Source organism: Eretmochelys imbricata, chromosome 4 (assembly GCF_965152235.1).
Source record: "Eretmochelys imbricata isolate rEreImb1 chromosome 4, rEreImb1.hap1, whole genome shotgun sequence".
NCBI classification, from domain to species: Eukaryota; Metazoa; Chordata; order Testudines; family Cheloniidae; genus Eretmochelys; species Eretmochelys imbricata.
This window is the reverse complement of record NC_135575.1, coordinates 41646422-41667379: the sequence shown is the minus strand read 5'-3', so window position 1 is coordinate 41667379 and position 20958 is coordinate 41646422. Positions and strand designations below refer to the sequence as shown.

Sequence of the window (20958 nt, the reverse complement as noted above, 5' to 3'; positions counted from 1 at the left end):
CACCACAGTGTACAGGTATCTGTCAACTTGGCAAGTTGAGGTGAGAACAAACAAGCACTTGGATCCTGTGTTGTATTTTGATGTTCTGTTTGGTAAGGCACAGTCAGCTATGAAATTTAAGTGACAGTTTTCCTGTAATGTTTTACAGACTACCTGAGCTGACCTCTAAGACCCTCTCTTTGATCAAAACATTCTTCTTATTTTGTGGAATCTAAGGGAAAAGTAAATTTGCATCTTGCCCTTGTCTGGATCTAATTAGTTTTTCTTATTCCTTCAGCCAGGCTGACAACAACTGCCTTACTCTCTGGTTTCTTAGTGTACAAAAATTAAGTATTTTGTAGCCATCTTAAGGATTCCGCCAGCACACTCAGGGAAGCTTTAAAACACCTTCAGCCAAATACAGGGGTGAGTCTACGAGGCTCTAAGCTGCTGTAACTTACACCTTCTTCCAGCTATTCAGCCTACTGTACAGTAAGTTACACCACCTTCAGCTCCCTTCCACCCACTTACCACTTGATATGTAACTAAAGCTCCCTTACAAATCATCTCTGAATTGGTCTGTTCTATTTCACCACCTACATTAAACTGTCATCTAACTTTTCTATATTTATTCTCCCATTTTTGCTTTTTGTATACACTTTTTCTTTTTTACGATCTTCCTGCTCAGTTTCTTTTGTGACAGCCCAATCCAATTATTTGTAACATCACAGTTCACTGCCACTGAAGTTACTGCAATGTCACAAATACTGATTTAAATAGCAAGGAGGTGGATATAATAAACAGCTGTGGAGAAAGCTTCATTTTGAGACCAACATCTTGCAGCAATGACTGGGAAAGAAATGTAGAATAACTTCATAATAATTATAAGGAAGTTGGCTAAAATTTGCCTAAGTGTGCTGGGAGCAATTTAATTTCAACCTTTGGCCCCTTCTTTTTCCTCACTTCCCACTACAAAAGAGGCAGGAGATTGCTTTCATTACAATGAATGGAAATTGGTACCTTTTTTTAGAGGCAGCTGCTCAACATCTTTTCATTTTCATGTTTCCAGCAGTCATGTGGGACTCTTCTTGGTAACTGTTCAAGCCTTAATGGCCAGACTTCGTTCATTAAATCGCAGACTCTTTCCACTGAGATTCAAGCTGTTTTTGTTGTAGAAAATGAAAGTGCAAAGTCTTGGGTTTCTGTCATTAAAATGACTATAAACTGACCTCTTCATGCCTGTTCATGAGTCCCATGGTAATAACTAAGGATGAAGTTAGCAGAGCATTTTAGAAAGACTTTTGATAGAGCATTTTATTCAAGGCTTGAAAACAAAGCTCTCTCTCTCCTTCTCTCCTGTTATTGAAATCTTGTCTAATAGTAATTTGTGTATTTCACATTTTGGACACATGGGGGCAGATTCTTTACCCCATCAGCACTCCACTAAGGCATAGCAGAGAAAGGGGAAGACAGGAGCAAGCCAATTGTGGCTCCCTGATCCTCAGCCACTGGCCAGGAAGCAGCTCTAGCTTACATCTGTGGAGACCTAGGTGATGCTCTGCCCCCTCCTTTAACTTTCCAGTTTGCACATGTCTTGTCCCTGGAATGCCCAAGGCACACTACCCCATTCCCATTTTGCTGGGGTTGTGGCGGGGACAGAGTGGCAGAGCTGCCACCATGATTTTTCTGACAGCAGAGAGTTCCTGTACCCAGGGCAAATTCTCCAATGACTATTTCTGGCTAAAGATAAAAAAAATTCTAGCCTCATGGTGTCCCCACAGTCTCTTTACCATTCCTTGCATCACAAGAATAGGCATCCACGAGGTGCATTTTTCAGCTTTTCTAATCTGTTGTAAATAGAAAAATTGATATTTTCCCTATAATATCCTTCTGTCCCCATGTAGCAACTGAATTGGAGCATCTCATCTTGGGTTGAATCTGAGCAAACGCCTCCATCGTGAACTGCTCATTAATATGCAGCTGAGCAAGGAAGCACATAAACCTACACACAGATCTTCAGTGAGGACTGAAACAACTCTATGGCCCAAATTAATCTCTGGTATAATTCCATAGATTTGAATGGTTGCACTAGGGATTGATTTGGCCTTCTGTGTCCGAAATTTCCATTTATACAGTGCTTACTCTCGCTAAAGCCTATCTGGGAAAGCAAGAATGCAGAGCCTTACAGTGAGAATGATAGTTGAAGGCACATGTAGCAGTTAGCAGTAGATTTAGTGTGGAGAATGTATTAGCCTCATACTGAGTGGCCAGGTAAGGAAGAATTTTTAAACTAGTAGTGCTGTTTTAGGACTATCTTTTTGAAGTCTCAAGGACCAGACTGGGGCCAGATGCTTCTTGTGCATGTAAGAGGTGGAATATCCAACTGGTGGGCACAGTTACAGCCTCTGGCCTCTTTGCATCTCAGGTGCTCCCTCATGCACCCCTGTGGCACAAACCACTACAGCAGAAGCAGGGGAGGAGACAGGACCATATACCATCCCCAATGCTCCCCAGTACACATGTTCACAAGTTGGAGGATCTGACCAGCCCTCAAAGGGAATACATCAAATCCCTTTTAAGAATTACAGCAATGGGTTCACTCCCCATGTGCCAGGATGTTCCAACACACAGCAGTGCTTAACTAGCGTAAAGGAATCCAATGCTGTTCGTGAAAATAAATTAACAAAGTTGTAGGCTTGCTTTACTCCACACTTTTCTCCAGTAGTGTTTCCACTTCCATCTTTAATTTTTCTCTAATTCCAAACAGATGCAACTTGATTTTGATTCAGAATTACATCACTGTTTGATATTATTTTTCTTGATATCCTGCCCATTCTATTACAAAGTTTTGCCACAAGCTGTCATAGCAGCTGAGAACTCAGGACAATTTGCAGTTCCGGAAGTAACACATTGCTAGGTCCAGGTAATTAAAAAGATGAGTCATTCAGTAAAAATGAAATGATAATGACCACGATGTCACTTTAGGAGTACATTAGGTTACTTGAACACTGTACTTCCTTCATACTAGACCTAAGCCCTTCTCTAGCACATTCTAGCTGAGGATCTCCAAGTGCTTTTTAAACATTAATGAAGTAAATTTCCCCATATCCCTGGGAAGTTAATATTAATCTCATTTTACAAATGGGGATACTGAGGCACTGAGCAGCTCAATGCCCGGTGTCACACTGAAAGTTAATGACAAAGTTGAGAATAGAACCCAGGTCTTCCAGTCCCAGTCCCTTCCACTAGACAATTCTGCCTCTTTTTTGTATTGGCCCTTGTGCAATGTTTAAATTTGACAAAATCTGTAATTACGTTCAGAGTTATTGGAAAGAACAAAAGATCATTGTCTACAGATCAAAGTCAATTCTGAGCAGTCTATACAGGACTTGTGTGAATGCCTGTACACTGGAGTAGGGTAAATCAGTATTCAGACAGCTCATTCAGCCCCAGTCTAGAAGCACTGTAGCTAATTCACACTTCTGTGCATTTGTATGAGAAGATGCCTTTCTCACCGTGTTACATTTTATTGGAAATTACAGTTTGTTATTCAATCAGCCTTCTTGAATCTCCTGTTTTTCACCATATTGCTAAAAATTAACAACATCCATAACACAAGCAGCAAGCAGTGCTCAAACTAAGGAGAATGCAGTTCCTCTTGTTATGTGAGGAAGATGAGCTTCAATAGGCAGGGGAAAGAGGACAAAGAGATAAGCAAGTTTCTCTAGCTAAATGTGTACCAGCTGAGCCCCAACTGGCAGTATAGAGTCCAATATCAGAGATCATAAACCACTTTCCTTCTTGCTGTAGTGCTGGTTTAGCAATTAGAAGAAACATTTTTTAAAATAATGAGGTTCTTATTGTTAAACCTATACTGAAGGAAGAAAGAAAGCAGTTTGATGTCTGACTTGACAAAGCCCTGGCTGGGATGATTTAATTAGGGTTTGGTTCTGCTTTGAACAGGGGCTTGGACTAGATGACCTCCTCAGGTCCCTTCCAACCCTGATATTTTATGATTCTATGACATTAAGTCATATCGCTGGTGTCAGATATTTAACACTATTCTGACCTCCAGCAGATTTCAAAATGGTGAATGCAGTGACAAACATTAGAGCACATACTCAAATTTGTGCACTATAATGTTGTGGGAAAATCCATATCTACAAAATGCAACTGTAACCTTTTAATTTAAAAAAATATTCTGATTCTACAACATAAGAGGTGCCTCTCTCCATTTGAATTTAGAAGCTTAAATTTCCATTAGGTCACTGAAAATATACCTGAAAAGTATATGGTTGCATTCATTTGTATGCACAAAACCCTTATTTGAATGTACAAAATGGGTGCATGGGTGGACAAACACCTGTTTCTGTGTAATAAATGATTATTTTCCCAAACAATTACCAGTATTACATGGGCAACTATTCAAGGGTTTCATTCAAGCAGACAAAAGTATACCTATAATTTGTATGCCTCTGACTGATACACCAGGCAAATTGCAGATATTTACTTTTAATGCTCTTGACTCTGCATCTTTCTATCCTAATACAGTAGGGACATTCAGACATATATTAATAAAATCACTAATACAATGTTTTCTAACTTTTATCAAGGATTATCTGTAGCAGTATGTTTCCGTGTATAGGCTTCCATTGGGAATAGAGAGCTATTAATGGCAATGAGATCAGCATTTAAAAATACAGGCCCTGAGGCAAAAATCATTGGACTATCTAGCGTTGTGTAAGTGGCAAAGGAAAGAGCATCTTTTGCTAAACTGAATAGGCTCACATATTGCGTTATTTGGTTTCCCGAGTGAGATTCAACCAAATGTTTATATATAGTCACAGAGTTATGAAATTTGAGCAGAGAAAACAAGTGAGATGTCAATAAAAAACAATGTATATTCCATTTTTGTAGGTTGTGGTTGCATTTAAGTGAACATATAATCTCTTATATTAGACCACACTTAAAGAGCCACTTACTGTTACAAAGGAGAAATTCTGTATCAGTTTCCTTTGTAGACTCTTAGTTTCTTCAGTGAAAATTAAAAAAGTTGGCTAGTATGTTGGTAACATCAGCCAAACTCTTATCCTGTGAGTATGTAAACTTACTCACTGGGAGATGTGACACTGGAGGAAAAGTATTTGGCTGCCAACTTAATCCATTCCAGTGTCAGGATACCCTTTACATTCCAAGCATTACATTTGTTCTGTAAATAATCTCTGTAAGAGTGAAGGGAGACTGTGCTCAAACTGTGCAGCCTTAACCATTCAGCTACCTTGATCTTGTCCAGCTTGGTGAGCTACACAGGGATAACTGTGGAGTTATTTCTTTGGCAGGGTGTAAAAATGTTTCTGAAGAGGTATGTTTATTCTTCTGTTATGATAATTTCACAGATGAGACGTAAGAAAGATGAAATGGAGTTTGACTTTGATAGTGTTCCAGTTGCAATGTACATCACTGTGGAGTGTGTTCCATCAACTTCAAGTGGGAATAAAATCAAAGCCTTATAAACAGAGTGTGAAAAGCCTCCCAAGCAGTCTCATTACTAGGGGTGTCATATACTAGCACTCAGCCTCAGGCATTTTCATCAAAAATGAACATGGCTCTGATTGACTTAAAGAGCCCTTGATTTGGTAATGTCACAACTCATAGCCTTTTACTGAGTTTACCCTGCAACTGATACAGAAATCCTTAAGTCACTTTCCAGAACGTACCAACATCACTTCTGCAGCTTACTATCCTATGCTCCTTATAGTGATCAGGCAGCAAAGACTGCTCATGTGCTTAATGAATTACTTCTGCACCTTCATGCAGAGATGGGCATACCATGATTAAACAAGGAAACCGATTCATTACGTTGCTGAAATTTTCCATATTTTCAGGCTTACTAGTATTTTTCACTAATAAAGCACATGTCTATACATGAATATGTAGGAGCACTTTGAGCTCTATAGTTTTCAAGAAATATTGCTGAAAAATGTGCATACAACCCATGCTTAGTCCATCTTTGGAGCTCATTTAACATACTTGTATGTAAACTACAGTTTCTAACAAGTTCCCAGGCAGCATTAGCAAACAAAACCCATAACGACTCTCAGGTTCTAGAGCCACAGCCAAGATGTACCAAAAGATGTACCAGAAAGATGTTTAAGTTTCTCATATAAGTCAAGAATTGTGAAATATCAGAAAACAGACAGAATATGAAGCTATGTAAGGCAGGGACTCTGTTATTTAACACAATTAACCTATTGTAGCAGTATATATGTAAAAATTCAAACTATACTGTGATCTCAAAGTGCTTTATGAAAGAGAGTATAACAGATGGGGAAAATAAGGCACAGAAATAGACTTGCCCAGGCTCACACAGGAAGGGCAACAATGAGAACTCAGGTCTCCTGATTCTCAGCCTAGTACCTTATCGCATTGGTAATGGTTGTAGTAAAAAGGAAACATAGGAAAAGACATCTGAGACCAGTGTAGAACTACACATCAGTGATACAATAAAATTAGAATATAGAGGTTTTTAAAAGACCAAATTAGGCCTACTGCTTTAAAACACAACAATTATCACTCTAACTGCTTTTACTTAGTGTGTAATGCATTGAAGTAAAGACCATAATAACCCAGACATCCAAGAACACTGGCTAAATCAGCACACCTGAGACTGACCATTAACTTACATGCTGGATGTAGTGACTCAATGCAGTCAATAGATTTGCCCTGTTTAAAATAAGGTATGTGCTGATCCAGAAATGGAAGAGTGGGATTCTTCGTGGGATTCTCAGAGCAGGAAATGGTTAGCATTACTGACAGGCTGCAGATGTCAGGGATTTTGACAGCTCTGCTTTGATGCAGAATTTTGGACTTTACTGCTGATGTCATAGTTCAGATGATGTATCATGCTCCAGAAACCAGTTGTAGTCTAATGGACTTTGTTATTGTGGAAAATCTCCTTCAAAGCAATACCAGAGTAAATACCATATCTTAGGGCCCAATCCTGTTCCCACTGAAGTCAGTGGGAATTTTGTCATTTATTTGATCAGGCACAGAACAGAACGTTAACGTCAAATAGACACTTTTATTACTGGAGAAACCATGAGGTGTTTAACAGTGAAGATTTAGAAACTTATTAAAATTTTCATTCGCTGGTGAGAGGTGCCTTAGAAATAAGATCAGCAAACACTCAAATATGCTGGCGGGGACCAAAAGCTTCTGAATATACTGAAATAAGACATCAATAAAGGGAGCACTATTTTTTCATCCCTTTATTTGAAGGGACACATTCCTGTTGTTCCTGATGATCTTTGGCATTAGCATTAATGCTCAGAATTCTCCAAGGACACTCCCTAATGAAAATGGATCCACTGCTAAGATATCAACAGATTGATGTTTTGTTGTCTAAACAGTAAATTGGGTATTGCTAAAAAGATACCTGCAAATGTGGAGTTTTGTTTTGTTAAAGACCTTTCAAATAAACCTAATAAATCCAAGCTGAAAAAAAAAAGAGGAAATTTCTTCATTAGTTTATTTTTCAGGGATGAGATTATTAAAACTTCATCAATAGTATGTTCTGATCATACAGACTCACAGGTTAGTTTTTCTGAGAGTATTTTAAGAAAGATCCACATAAATACAAGATCAGTTTTTACAACTCCGTAATCTTCAGCTATTATGGGCCAGCTGCAATTTTTTGGACTGTAATTTCCAGCCACAAAGGAAGTACAGTGTAGTGGATAAGAGTATTACGACGAAAGAACAATATTAGTATTGTTAAGGAGGCTTTCTGTTAAAGACTTTCTCCAGTACCATAAAGCAACCTTCACATAAAATGTAGAAAATACATCAAATGATGATGTTGCAATTTTAAATAATTCTTCCTGCTTAGTTAGAGCAAAACGTAATAAATATATTGGGCCATATCCTGCTGAACTTTCTAAGTTTTTACCCAGGTTAAACTCCCACTGAATTCCACAAGCAATACAAGTTTTTCTTGAGTAAGAACTGAATGAGGCCTGTAGAATTTGACCCTATAACATGTCATTTTATAGGGGAAGGCCAGGAAAGCAGCCTGAATTTAGAATTAGAGCTGGTCAGGAAATTTTTGATTATTTCATCAGAAAATGCTGATCTGTTGCAACTTTTCCTGGGAATGTATCAGTTTTGACTAATTTATCAGGTCCAGGATGGAATTTCTGCTCAAAACCAGAGAAAGAGATCCCAGAATAGCTGACGACCTGGTAATTAGGGCTACACATCTGGGATGTGGAAGTCCTAAATTCAAGTCCCTGCTCTGCCTGACTTGACCCTAGGTTTCTCACATTCTAGCTGAGCCCCTTAACCACCAGCTATCTTGGGTAGATGTTTCTATCAATCAAAACATTTTGAAAAGTCTGATATATCCCACTGAAGAACAGGAAAACATTTGAAATCTCAAAATTTTTTGCAGAACAAGAAAACCTTTTCCTGCCCAGCTCTAATGATAACAGATACTCAGTTCTATGACTGTATGCTGCTCAGGACCAGCCTGAGGGACTCAGCCTTTTCCTGCCTACTCTTGAGCAAAGCTAAGTACAACCAGGAAACAGTGAGACCCTGGAGGGCATGAAAATTTTCAAGTGGAATAGAGGGTATGTGGAGAGAGTTTTGAGAAATCTCTGCCTGATATTTTTACACATTTATGTTGAACTATTACATGTCCTAGTTATCTATTTACTATAAAAGGGACTTCTCAGGAAAATAGTCAAAAGGCCGTGTGATTTTAGATTAGGTTAAAAAAATAATAAAAAAACCCAACACTTCCCCAAGCCTAACTAGTTTTCTTTTTCTGGAAATAGCCCTGTGAGCCCTGTAAATCCTAACCCTCAACAGTACTAAACAGATATCAACAATTATGATCAGGTGTGGGATATCCCACACAAGCAGCTGCCTGTGCTTGAACAGCCTTCAGGTATCTGGGGACATGGGTCCTTTCTGCCTTCTATAATTTTTCCACTGCTCTTTCATTAGTATAACTTTAGTTAAGATGCGTAGAGGCCTTCATGCTCAGGTGTCCCCCAAAAAAGTGTTTAGTATTAATCAACATTTTCTTCATTCAAGGCTGAATTTTACAGTTGTTTTCCTTTCATGAGTTTATTTGGGAGTATTGCAGTACTGTTTAGTCTTTACTGGTGGTTTTATATTGGATGTTTGTATTACTCATAATTATTTTAGGTTTTATTGGTCCCTGCTTGTTCTTTTAAAATAATTATCTATTCTAAAAATGAATACAGGAAACTTTCATTATCTGTATGGCTCAAAGCAAGGAGAATGCACCCTTTGGAATTTCAAGACACTTCTGAATTTCACATAACCAGTGTTGAGATAATTGGGTTTACCACTAATAAAACTATTTTAGCATTGTCATCTATATGATTAGTAAAGAGACACTTTGGTCAGTTGGTTGTCTATTTAGGTTGCGAATTTGTGTGATGTGAGCCCTGGTCTCATCCTCAGGTATGGCAACAATACTCGGAACTATGCCGTGCGAGTTGGGGATTATCACACGCTGGTTCCTGAGGAGTATGAGGAGGAAATTGGAGTCCAACAGATCGTGCTGCACAAAGAATACAGGCCTGACAGCAACGACTATGACATTGCGCTAGTGAGGTTGCGGGGACCAGAAGAACAGTGTGCCAGATTCAGCACCCATGTCTTACCTGCATGTTTGCCACTGAGGCGAGAGCGGCCACAGAAAACTGCCCCCAGCTGTTACATCACTGGGTGGGGTGACACAGGTGAGAGTGATTTATATATTAATATACCCAAATTTTCCTCTGCCTCACCCACAACAAAGATTGACTATTTCTTAACCAGTTGTTCAATTTGCTATTTCTAATATGCAAGGTGGAATGACTGTACCAGGTTCCCTCATTTTAAAATAGGAGAAAAGCTTTTGTTTGCTTGTTCTCTCCCTCAGCCCCTCCATCATTATAGAGGAATAAAAGCACTAGTTTCTTTTAATTTAGTTTGTGCTTAAAAAAATAAAGAAGAGTGGAGCTGTCACTAACCTTGTCTCTTCACTCTCCCAGACTGTACAATGAATGACATTAAATGGTACTGTTAAATCATCCACTCACTCCTACAGCCTCCTATCAAATGGGAGCCCACATATTCACACCCCTTTAAAAACACAATACCAGCTCTGTCATATTTAGTCTTATTAATGAGGACCAGAAATGCTTTTACTGATTTATTTAAATGACACCAGGATGTCAAATGAAAAATGGCCACAGCACGTATGTAATGGAGAATCAAGCGCACTTTCTTTCTCCTCTGTTGCTGCCACTGCCATTTTCCAAATCCCAAATTTCAGCAGCTAGATTTGAGTGAAAAAGATCCTACTGAAGATGCAGGGGAGGCAAAGCACATTTACAATCAAACTTGGATAACTAGCAGGTCCTGTTACTTTACTGAGTGCGGATAGGAGTTTCTTCTCCAGAAGGCTCTGTTCCTTTGTAAATTAATAACCATGTTTTACTTTTATGTTTTTATTGGGTTCATGACAGTGCAAAAAGAAGCCAACTTTTTAATCCTTTAATCTTCTGACTCATTAAAATGGGCAAGAAAATGTGGTTAAATATCAGTTCTCTCTTTTTACATTAATTAATCTGTGTGCGTGTATGCACACATATCTATGAGAGCATACTGAAAATACGGAGAACTAAAAACTGGGAAGAAAGGTTTTCAGTACTGTATATGTTTTACAAAAAAACCACACCTCTTAGTGTTTTATGTAATTCACTGTATAAGAGCTCTGAAATAGTACCACTAAGTTTAGAACTTCTATTTAAATAGAAATACTAGCTACTTCAAAACTTACTTTAAATGCAATAAATTACATCATTGCAACATTTACTGAGATTTTAAATGTTCTCTGCAATCAAGTTTGTTGTGCAAGGGTAATTAAGGATTTTTTTAAAAACAAAAAATGCTGCTGTTGTCACTTTTTCCAACTGAGAGAGAATCATGAGGCATGAGATGAGTTTTTATGATGTGTTACAGAAAAAATATTCAAATAACTTAAAATATGGAACCTTACTTGGACCTCTACTTCTAAAGTGAAATAACCATTTGGGCTGTTCCAAAAATTCAAACACATATATATTTACATAAAAAAAATCTTTTAAAATTATTGAATTTGAAGATTTGCCGCTACTTACTGCACCAAACATTCAAAAATGTTCAGCCTACACAACAATCTAGTTCCTTCTGAATGAACTTTATTAGAGACCAGTATTTTATTTTGACAAAAGGAGACTGAAAATATGTTGAAACAACACTGAGATTTGAGACAGAACTTTTGTTTAATTAAGTGTGATGTTTATGAAAGGTGCTAGACTGACAACTCTGAAGTCTGTTTATGCAGTGGCAGTGCTAACTTCTCTACCTTGTCTCTCAATTGTAACCTTGAGGAATCATTTCTTGGGAGAACAGGGTAGAATGGTCTCATTGACTTTAGTTTCTCAAGGAGACTTATCGCATAGTGATGGTAATTTTTTGTAAGAGCAGATTTATAGTTGGCTAACTGTTTACTAGGAACCAGACTGAAAGCATGAACTCCATTTGATATATTAACACCGAGTAGCTTGCTAGATGACAAAGACTTCTGATCATTACCAAATAAGGTGGCTTTGAACAGTGACCTAGAGATGAAAATCCCTTCTGCCAATAGCCGCATAGCCATTCAAACCATCTAAGAATAGCTTTCCCACTACATTTAAGTATTACATCATATATTTTTGTAGAATCAATTACCTAAAATGTAACAAAAAAATCCTGTCTTGTGAAGTATCTGTGATACAAGTGCTGTTAAACCAAATGTCTTTCTTATAATTTGCAGTCTTTTGAGGGAGTTGAGGTCTGCATCCTTTTCACCTTTTTTAATTAATGCTGTAACACTGTATAGCAATATTTAAGTCACATTAATAAATGCAGTTAAATCATACCTGATTTGGTGATCATAAGTTTCTCAATACCAGTTATTTGGCCTTTCTTTACAGGAAGGGCCTATTCAAGAACATTGCAACAAGCTGCCATCCCCCTACTTCCTAAGAGACTCTGTGAAGAGCGTTATAAGCGAAGGTTCACAGGGAGGATGCTCTGTGCTGGAAACCTCCAAGAACAGAAACATGTGGACAGTTGTCAGGGAGACAGTGGTGGACCACTCATGTGTGAACGTCCAGGGGAAAGCTGGGTTGTGTATGGGGTTACTTCCTGGGGTTATGGCTGTGCAATCAAAGACTCTCCAGGTGTCTATACCAAAGTCTCATCCTTTGTACCCTGGATAAAAAGTGTGACCAAATTGTGATCATCCCGACTCAGAAACAGTAAGCATTAATAAAAGGAAGTTTCTGAGTCAGACGGGGCAGCTTGAACAGCACAGCCAATGCACAGCTGGGGCCCACACTGGGTGGGAAATGGACACATTCTTCTGTTTTGCATGTTTTTATTTTTGTTGAATCAAGGATGCATATTCACACTACTTGTACAGTTACAGATTAATGTGAAATTTCCTTCATGTTGAGCAAAAGTTTATATTTGTATGGAAAAATGCAATATACATAAAGTTGGAGGGGAAAAGGGGCCAACATTTTACTCCAATATTGGATTGGGACAATTTGAGAGTTCAGTAGACTAGTTACTCCCCACGAGAAGACTGCACTGGCATTTATGCTTCAGGTTCCTCCCAGAATTACTTATAATCCTCACTTCCAGAGTAACCTATTTAGGTCGATGGTTGCCCCACTTAGAACTCCTCTAATTTTAAAAAAAGGCATTGTCCTTCTATTCTGTCTCATCTGTGTTTCAGGTATCAGCACAGCACAGGCTTTGCATGCACAGGTCACATTTGTCACTGGATCATTCTTAGTAACTCAGTAGGTCTACACCCTTCACTAGAGCAGTTTGATTGCAAGACCTGCCATTAATTATAACCCAATTCTTCAGAACAAATGTCCACACAGGTTAGTGTCCCCCACTCCCTGAATAATGCACAATATCCAAGTACAACTGGTCAGTGCAGCAGGGTAGAGTAAAATTCCTGCAAATAAAGTGCCCTGTACACCTTCGTGTGCCAGATTAAAAAATAAAAGGGGGTGGGGGAGGTAGGGGCATATTTGAATTTCTGAAACACAGAGTATCTTCATTTAAAGAAATGCCAAAAAACAGGGCACATGCTATTTTTGGTGGGAATTACATTATCCTATCCGCTACTAACTATGGATGCACCAAAAGCACTGGCCTAAAGGATACAGAATAAGCCAAAAATTTTCCTTGAATAAAAATGAAGGTTACTTACCTATAATAGGAGTTCTTTGAGATGGGTCTGCATATTCACACTTATAGGTACTCACTGCCTTGTGGTGCCTTACAGCAAACACCTCGTCCAACAGTGTCAGCAAGAGCAGTAGCACCTTAGAGACTAACCAATTTATTTGAGCATAAGCTTTTGTGAGCTACAGCTCACTTCATCGGATGCATACTGTGGAAACTTCAGAAGACATTATGTACACAGAGATCATGAAACAATACCTCCTCCCACCCCACTCTCCTGCTGGTAATAGCTTATCTAAAGTGATCATTCTCCTTACAATGTGTATGATAATCAAGTTGGGCCATTTCCAGCACAAATCCAGGTTTTCTCACCCTCCGCCCCCTCCCCCCCAAATCACTCTCCTGCTGGTAATAGCCCCTCCAAAGTGACCACTCTCCCTACAATATGCATGATAATCAAGGTGGGCCATTTCCAGCACAAATTCAGGTTTTCTCACCCCCCCCCCCAAAACACACACACACAAACTCACTCTCCAGCTGGCAATAGCTCATCCAAACTGACCACTCTCCTTACAATGTGTATGATAATCAAGGTGGGCCATTTCCAGCATAAATCCAAGTTTAACCAGAACATCAATGGGGGGTGGGGGTAGGAAAAAACAAGGGGAAATAGGCTACCTTGCATAATGACTTAGCCACTCCCAGTCTCTATTTAAGCCTAAATTAATAGTATCCAATTTGCAAATGAATTCCAATTCAGCAGTTTCTCGCTGGAGTCTGGATTTGAAGTTTTTTTGTTTTAAGATAGCGACCTTCATGTCTGTAATTGCGTGACCAGAGAGACTGAAGTGTTCTCTGACTGGTTTATGAATGTTATAATTCTTGACATCTGATTTGTGTCCATTTATTCTTTTACGTAGAGACTGTCCAGTTTGACCAATGTACATGGCAGAGGGGCATTGCTGGCACATGATGGCATATATCACATTGGTGGATGTGCAGGTGAACGAGCCTCTGATAGTGTGGCTGATGTTATTAGGCCCTGTGATGGTGTCCCCTGAATAGATATGTGGGCACAGTTAGCAACAGGGTTTGTTGCAAGGATAGGTTCCTGGGTTAGTGGTTCTGTTGTGTGGTATGTGGTTGTTGGTGTGTATTTGCTTCAGTTTGGGGGCTGTCTGTAGGCAAGGACTGGCCTGTCTCCCAAGATTTGTGATAGTGTTGGGTTATCCTTCAGGATAGGTTGTAGATCCTTAATAATGCGTTGGAGGGGTTTTAGTTAGGGGCTGAAGGTGACGGCTAGTGGCGTTCTGTTATTTTCTTTGTTAGGCCTGTCCTGTAGTAGGTGATTTCTGGGAACTCTTCTGGCTCTATCAATCTGTTTCTTCACTTCCGCAGGTGGGTATTGTAGTTGTAAGAATGCTTGATAGAGATCTTGTAGGTGTTTGTCTCTATCTGAGGGGTTGGAGCAAATGCAGTTGTATCACAGAGCTTGGCTGTAGATGATGGATCGTGTGGTGTGGTCAGGGTGAAAGCTGGAGGCATGTAGGTAGGAATAGCGGTCAGTAGGTTTCCGGTATACCGTGGTGTTTGTGGAAGGTTGTTTTTTTATGAGAGTATCCAGTTCTGAGAGCTCATTCTTAATCTTTCCCTGTTTGCTGTAGAGGATGTTGATCAGGTGATTCCGCAGTTTCTTTGAGAGCATGTGGCATAAGCTGTCAGCATAGTCTGACACAGACTTCCTTGTGGCTGGAATTCACTAAAACTAGACAAGCCATTTACAACGCACACTTTGCTTCTCTACCAAAGAAAAAGGACACTAAACTTTCTAAACTACTACATGCTACAAGGGGCCACAGCAGTGGTTCCCTCAACCCACCCAGCAATACTGTTAACCTGTCCAACTATACTCTCAGTCCAGCAGAAGAAGCTGTCCTATCTCGGGGCCTCTCCTTCTGCCCCTCCACCCCCACGAACATGATACAGTTCTGTGGTGACGTAGAATCCTATTTTCGACGTCTCCGACTCAAGGAATATTTCCAAAATACCTCTGAACAACATACTAATCCACAGAGGCCTCCCTACCAACATTACAAAAAGAAGGATTTTAGGTGGACTCCTCTTGAAGGTCAAAACAGCAGACTGGACTTCTACATAGAGTGCTTCCGCCGACGTGCACAGGATGAAATTGTGGAAAAGCAGCATCACTTGCCCCATAACCTCAGCCGTGCAGAACACAATGCCATCCGCAGCCTCAGAAACAACTCTGACATCATAATCAAAAAGGCTGACAAAGGAGGTGTTGTTGTCATCATGAATAGGTCGGAATATGAACAAGAGGCTGCTCGGCAGCTCTCCAACAACACTTTCTACAAGCTATTACCCTATGATCCCACTGAGAGTTACCAAAAGCAACTACAGCATTTGCTCAAGAAACTTCCTGAAAAAGCACAAGATCAAATCCGCACAGACACACCCCTGGAACCCCGACCTGGGATATTCTATCTACTACCTAAGATCCATAAACCTGGAAATCCTGGGCGCCCCATCATCTCAGGCATTGGCACCCTGACAGCAGGATTGTCTGGCTATGTAGACTCCCTCCTCAGGCCCTACACTACCAGCACTCCCAGCTACCTTCGAGACACCACTGACTTCCTGAGGAAACTACAATCCATCGGTGATCTTCCTGATAACACCATCCTGGCCACTATGATGGACAAAGATGGACTACAAGCCATCAAGAACACTATCCCCGATAATGTCACGGCTAACCTGGTGGCTGAACTTTGTGACTTTGTCCTTACCCATAACTGTTTTACATTTGGGGACAATGTATACCTTCAGATCAGCGGCACTGCTATGGGTACCCGCATGGCTCCACAGTATGCCAACATTTTTATGGCTGATTTAGAACAACGCTTCCTCAGCTCTCGTCCCCTAACGCCCCTACTCTACTTGCGCTATATTGATGACATCTTCATCATCTGGACCCATGGAAAAGAAGCCCTTGAGGAATTCCACCATGCTTTCAACAATTTCCATCCCACCATCAACCTCAGCCTGGTCCAGTCCACACAAGAGATCCACTTCCTGGACACTACAGTGCTAATAAACAATGGTCACATTAACACCGCCCTATACCGGAAACCTACTGACCGCTATTCCTACCTACATGCCTCCAGCTTTCACCCTGACCACACCACACGATCCATCGTCTACAGCCAAGCTCTGCGATAAAACCGCATTTGCTCCAACCCCTCAGACAGAGACAAACACCTACAAGATCTCTATCAAGCATTCTTACAACTACAGTAACAACCAACGGAAGTGAAGAAACAGATTGATAGAGCCAGAAGAGTTCCCAGAAATCACCTACTACAGGACAGGCCTAACAAAGAAAATAACAGAACGCCACTAGCCGTCACCTTCAGCCCCCAACTAAAACCCCTCCAATGCATTATTAAGGATCTACAACCTATCCTGAAGGATGACCCAACACTCTCACAAATCTTGGGAGACAGGCCAGGCCTTGCCCCCAACCTGAAGCAAATACTCACCAACAACCACATACCACACAACAGAACCACTAACCCAGGAACCTATCCTTGCAACAAAGCCCGTTGCCAACTGTGCCCACATATCTATTCAGGGGACACCATCACAGGGCCTAATAACATCAGCCACACTATCAGAGGCTCATTCACCTGCACATCCACCAATGTGATATATGCCATCATGTGCCAGCAATGCCCCTCTGCCATGTACATTGGTCAAACTGGACAGTCTCTACGTAAAAGAATAAATGGACACAAATCAGATGTCAAGAATTATAACATTCATAAACCAGTCAGAGAACACTTCAATCTCTCTGGTCACGCAATTACAGACATGAAGGTCGCTATCTTAAAACAAAAAAACTTCAAATCCAGACTCCAGCGAGAAACTGCTGAATTGGAATTCATTTGCAAATTGGATACTATTAATTTAGGCTTAAATAGAGACTGGGAGTGGCTAAGTCATTATGCAAGGTAGCCTATTTCCCCTTGTTTTTTCCTACCCCCCCCCCCTTGATGTTCTGGTTAAACTTGGATTTATGCTGGAAATGGCCCACCTTGATTATCATACACATTGTAAGGAGAGTGGTCAGTTTGGATGAGCTATTGCCAGCTGGAGAGTGAGTTGGGGGGGGGGGCGCGGAGGGTGAGAAAACCTGAATTTGTGCTGGAAATGGCCCACCTTGATTATCATGCATATTGTAGGGAGAGTGGTCACTTTGGAGGGGCTATTACCAGCAGGAGAGTGAGTGGGGGGGGGGGCGCGGAGGGTGAGAAAACCTGGATTTGTGCTGGAAATGGCCCAACTTGATTATCATACACATTGTAAGGAGAATGATCACTTTAGATAAGCTATTACCAGCAGGAGAGTGGGGTGGGAGGAGGTATTGTTTCATGATCTCTGTGTATATAATGTCTTCTGCAGTTTCCACAGTATGCATCCGATGAAGTGAGCTGTAGCTCACGAAAGCTTATGCTCAAATAAATTGGTTAGTCTCTAAGGTGCCACAAGTACTCCTTTTCTTTTTGTGAATACAGACTAACACGGCTGTTACTCTGAAGCTAGAGCAGTGTTTCCCAACCTGTGTGCCAGAACACACTGATGTGCCATCATGCTCAAACAGGTGTGCTGCAGAATTTTTTGAAAAAGTACATGTGAGGACATGGGGGAAAGCCACCTTCTAGTTGGCTGTCTCCCTCACTACCCTGCCTCCTCCAGGGACGGAGCAACCAATCAGAGCTCAATCTCCTGCTCCTGTGTGAGCAAGGGGTTCGCTTCTCTGTCCCTCCCCTTCCCTGCTGTAGCCACCAGGTGGGGGGAAGAGCCCGCAGAGCTCGAGGTGTGTCATGGCAAAGAAAATATTGGGAACCACTGAGCCAGAGTGCTCCTGTATCCCCCACCCCTCCCCTCAGCATCACAACAAACTGAGAGCGAGGCTATAAGGGGTGGAGTGTCCTCACCACCTCAGTTCCTTCCACTGCAAAGCAAGAGACACGGAATAACAAGGACTCTGTCAGAGAAGGGAAAGTAAGAAGCACAAACCCATCTTGAACACAAACCCATCTTGAACTCCAGATACACTTAAGTAACCTTCATTTCTTCTTTGAGTGGTTCTGCATATTCCCACTTACGGGATAGACTGATAAGCAGTGCTGAAACTAACCTGGAGGCAGAAACAAATTGCTAGTTGAATAGATTGAGGCACCCCCTTGCCAAATCTGGCATCCAGGCTAGAAGCCAAGTCCAGACCACAGTGCCAGGTGAAAGTATACACCTAAGTCCAGGTTGCAGCTTTGCAAATTTCAGCATCTGCCACCTGCCTAAGGCAAAGGAAGTAGCCAGAGCTGTAATGAAATGCTGTTGGATTGCAGCAGGTACAGGGACTTTTGCCAATGTGTAGAACTCAGCAGTACATTGTTTAATCCACTGAGAACTACCTTGTCCTTATGAAAAGAAGTTAAAAATGTGAGTCAGCCACAAAAGCATTCAATTCACTTACTCTCCTGGCTGATGCAATGGCAATAATGAAAACCGCACAGGCAAACATGGCTGCTCAGGAGCAGACAGATTCAAAGTCCATTCATGCACACCTATTGTAGGTCCAGTCTGGCAGCTACATAATACCAATACCTGCAACATATTTTCTTGCAGATAGTTCATCCAATTCCTAATCAGCTTGTTCATATTACATTTATGACATGAGAAAAAAAATTAGAGCCCAAAGCCAAATGACTACAGGTTAGTCCTTTCAAATGCTAAGATTTTTCTTTTCACAATGCATGACTAAAAAATAATATAATAGCCAGTTTTCTTAGACCTCTACCTCCCAAAAAAATTCATTCACACCTGTGTTTCCTCAGCTGATTCTCTAATAAATACTACCCTCAAGACTAAAGAAACCTATGATTAAACACTATAAAAAGTATTTCACAGTGAAAAAAGCAACCCTTATTGTTGTGGCAATACAAGTATTAATGAGGCAAAATTATAAATTAGTCCATAAGGAATAGTCACTACATTATTACATTGGTATACTAACCTTTCTTTGTTAATGGTCTCAAAATTATTCAAGATAAACAAACACGAAACTTGTGCTATTTCTAGGATGCATGGGATGCCCATTAGGGCATTCTAAATTGTTATACACAAATATTTTCTTTGCTCATGACATCTTTGACAAACTATCACTTTTTAAAAGATGTAATGAAACCTCTGTAAGCCAAGGAACATTCAAGTGTGAAATGTGGCCATTCAGTGTCATCAAATTGCCAATGTGTGATTGTACAATATTGTGACAAGTAACTACTATTTAATAGTATGTGGTTCCCTTCCCGACTCTGGAAATTCCAGTTGTGACAATGTGTTGTGGCCTTTTGTGCACAAAATGCAATGCTTGTACTAATATTTGATAGATGTGTAACTAAGTGTTACACTCATGTCTGTATGTGTCCATGTACACGTTCAGTTCTGTTACTATTATCCAATTTCACACCTTAGTTAGCATGCAGAAGAGTTGTGGCAATATTGTAGACTCCCTACATGTGATTTAATTCTTATTCAGACGTGGCCCTCAATTTAATGGCAATGAATGTGTTTTAAAGGGCCATTCCCAATTTAAACATCTTGTTGGAATTGGTGCTATATTAGTATAATCAGGTGCGTTTATACAGTATTTGTACAACTTTCTGTAATTTTGCACTATTTGGAGAATATAAAACACTGTATGTTAGAAATGCAAATAAATATATTGGGTTCAACATCTGGAGAGCCTACTGTTATGTGAAACAATCACATGATGCAATCTAAAGTTATTACATTTCATTGCTTATATACACAAATCTTTGTTGTTTAAAATAACTAAAGTGAATCTGCTAAATGAAAGGGAGGAAAATCTAACAACAACAACAAAAAAATCTGTGTCATAGAACCCTTGCCATACAAGGTGCATTGCTTTGAGAATTTTGTAGTGAAGTAGATTATAAAGTGCAATAAGCTAGGAAAGAAAGGTGTTGGGATGGGGATGTGGAACTGTCTGATTTTTAGAACCTGGATCACCAAGAATCAGATTTGGAGAATTTAAGAAAAATCATGTAGCAGAGTAGTATCCATTTAGATTTCTTAGCAGTCCATTAGTTTTTGCTTACTGGGCTCTTTTCATGAGAAGCTTAACTTCAGTAATTAACTAGATCATCATTTCTCAAACTGGGGTCTGCATACCTGTGGGGCTCTGTGGGCCCCGATCAACTCCTCCCAGCACCTCCTGCACAGCCGTGGGAGGGCGGGGGAGGAGCAGGGATGGGGCACACTTAGGAGAGGGAAGAGGAGGGGCAGGGGTGGGACCTTGGGGAAAGCAGTGGGGGCAGGGCTTGGAGGTGAGTGGTGGGCTTGGGGGTCTGCAAAACATTTTCAATCAAAATGGGGATCCTCAGGTTGCTAGTCTGAGAACTGCTGAACTAGATTTTAAAAAGTTGCACTAAAACTTTTATCCAGACAACATGCCATTTTTATCTAAAGTAAATGGAGTTGCCTTATGTTTTACTACTTTATATTTTTTTCAGTGAACCTGTACAGTGTCAACTGGTATAATAAAAGCTGCCACATTTATTG

At 40.3% G+C, this 20958-nt stretch overlaps 1 protein-coding gene across 1 annotated transcript in view; it reads left to right on the top strand.

Moving 5' to 3' along the window:
• Nucleotides 1-12328, top strand: part of PRSS12 (serine protease 12) — a 60528-nt gene extending 48200 nt beyond the window's left edge. Inside the window, exons 12-13 of the mRNA XM_077814416.1 lie at nt 9475-9755; nt 12021-12328. Coding sequence (XP_077670542.1) covers nt 9475-9755; nt 12021-12328 — 589 coding nt within the window. The remainder of the gene's footprint in view (nt 1-9474; nt 9756-12020) is intronic.
• Nucleotides 12329-20958: the final 8630 nt, after the last annotated feature.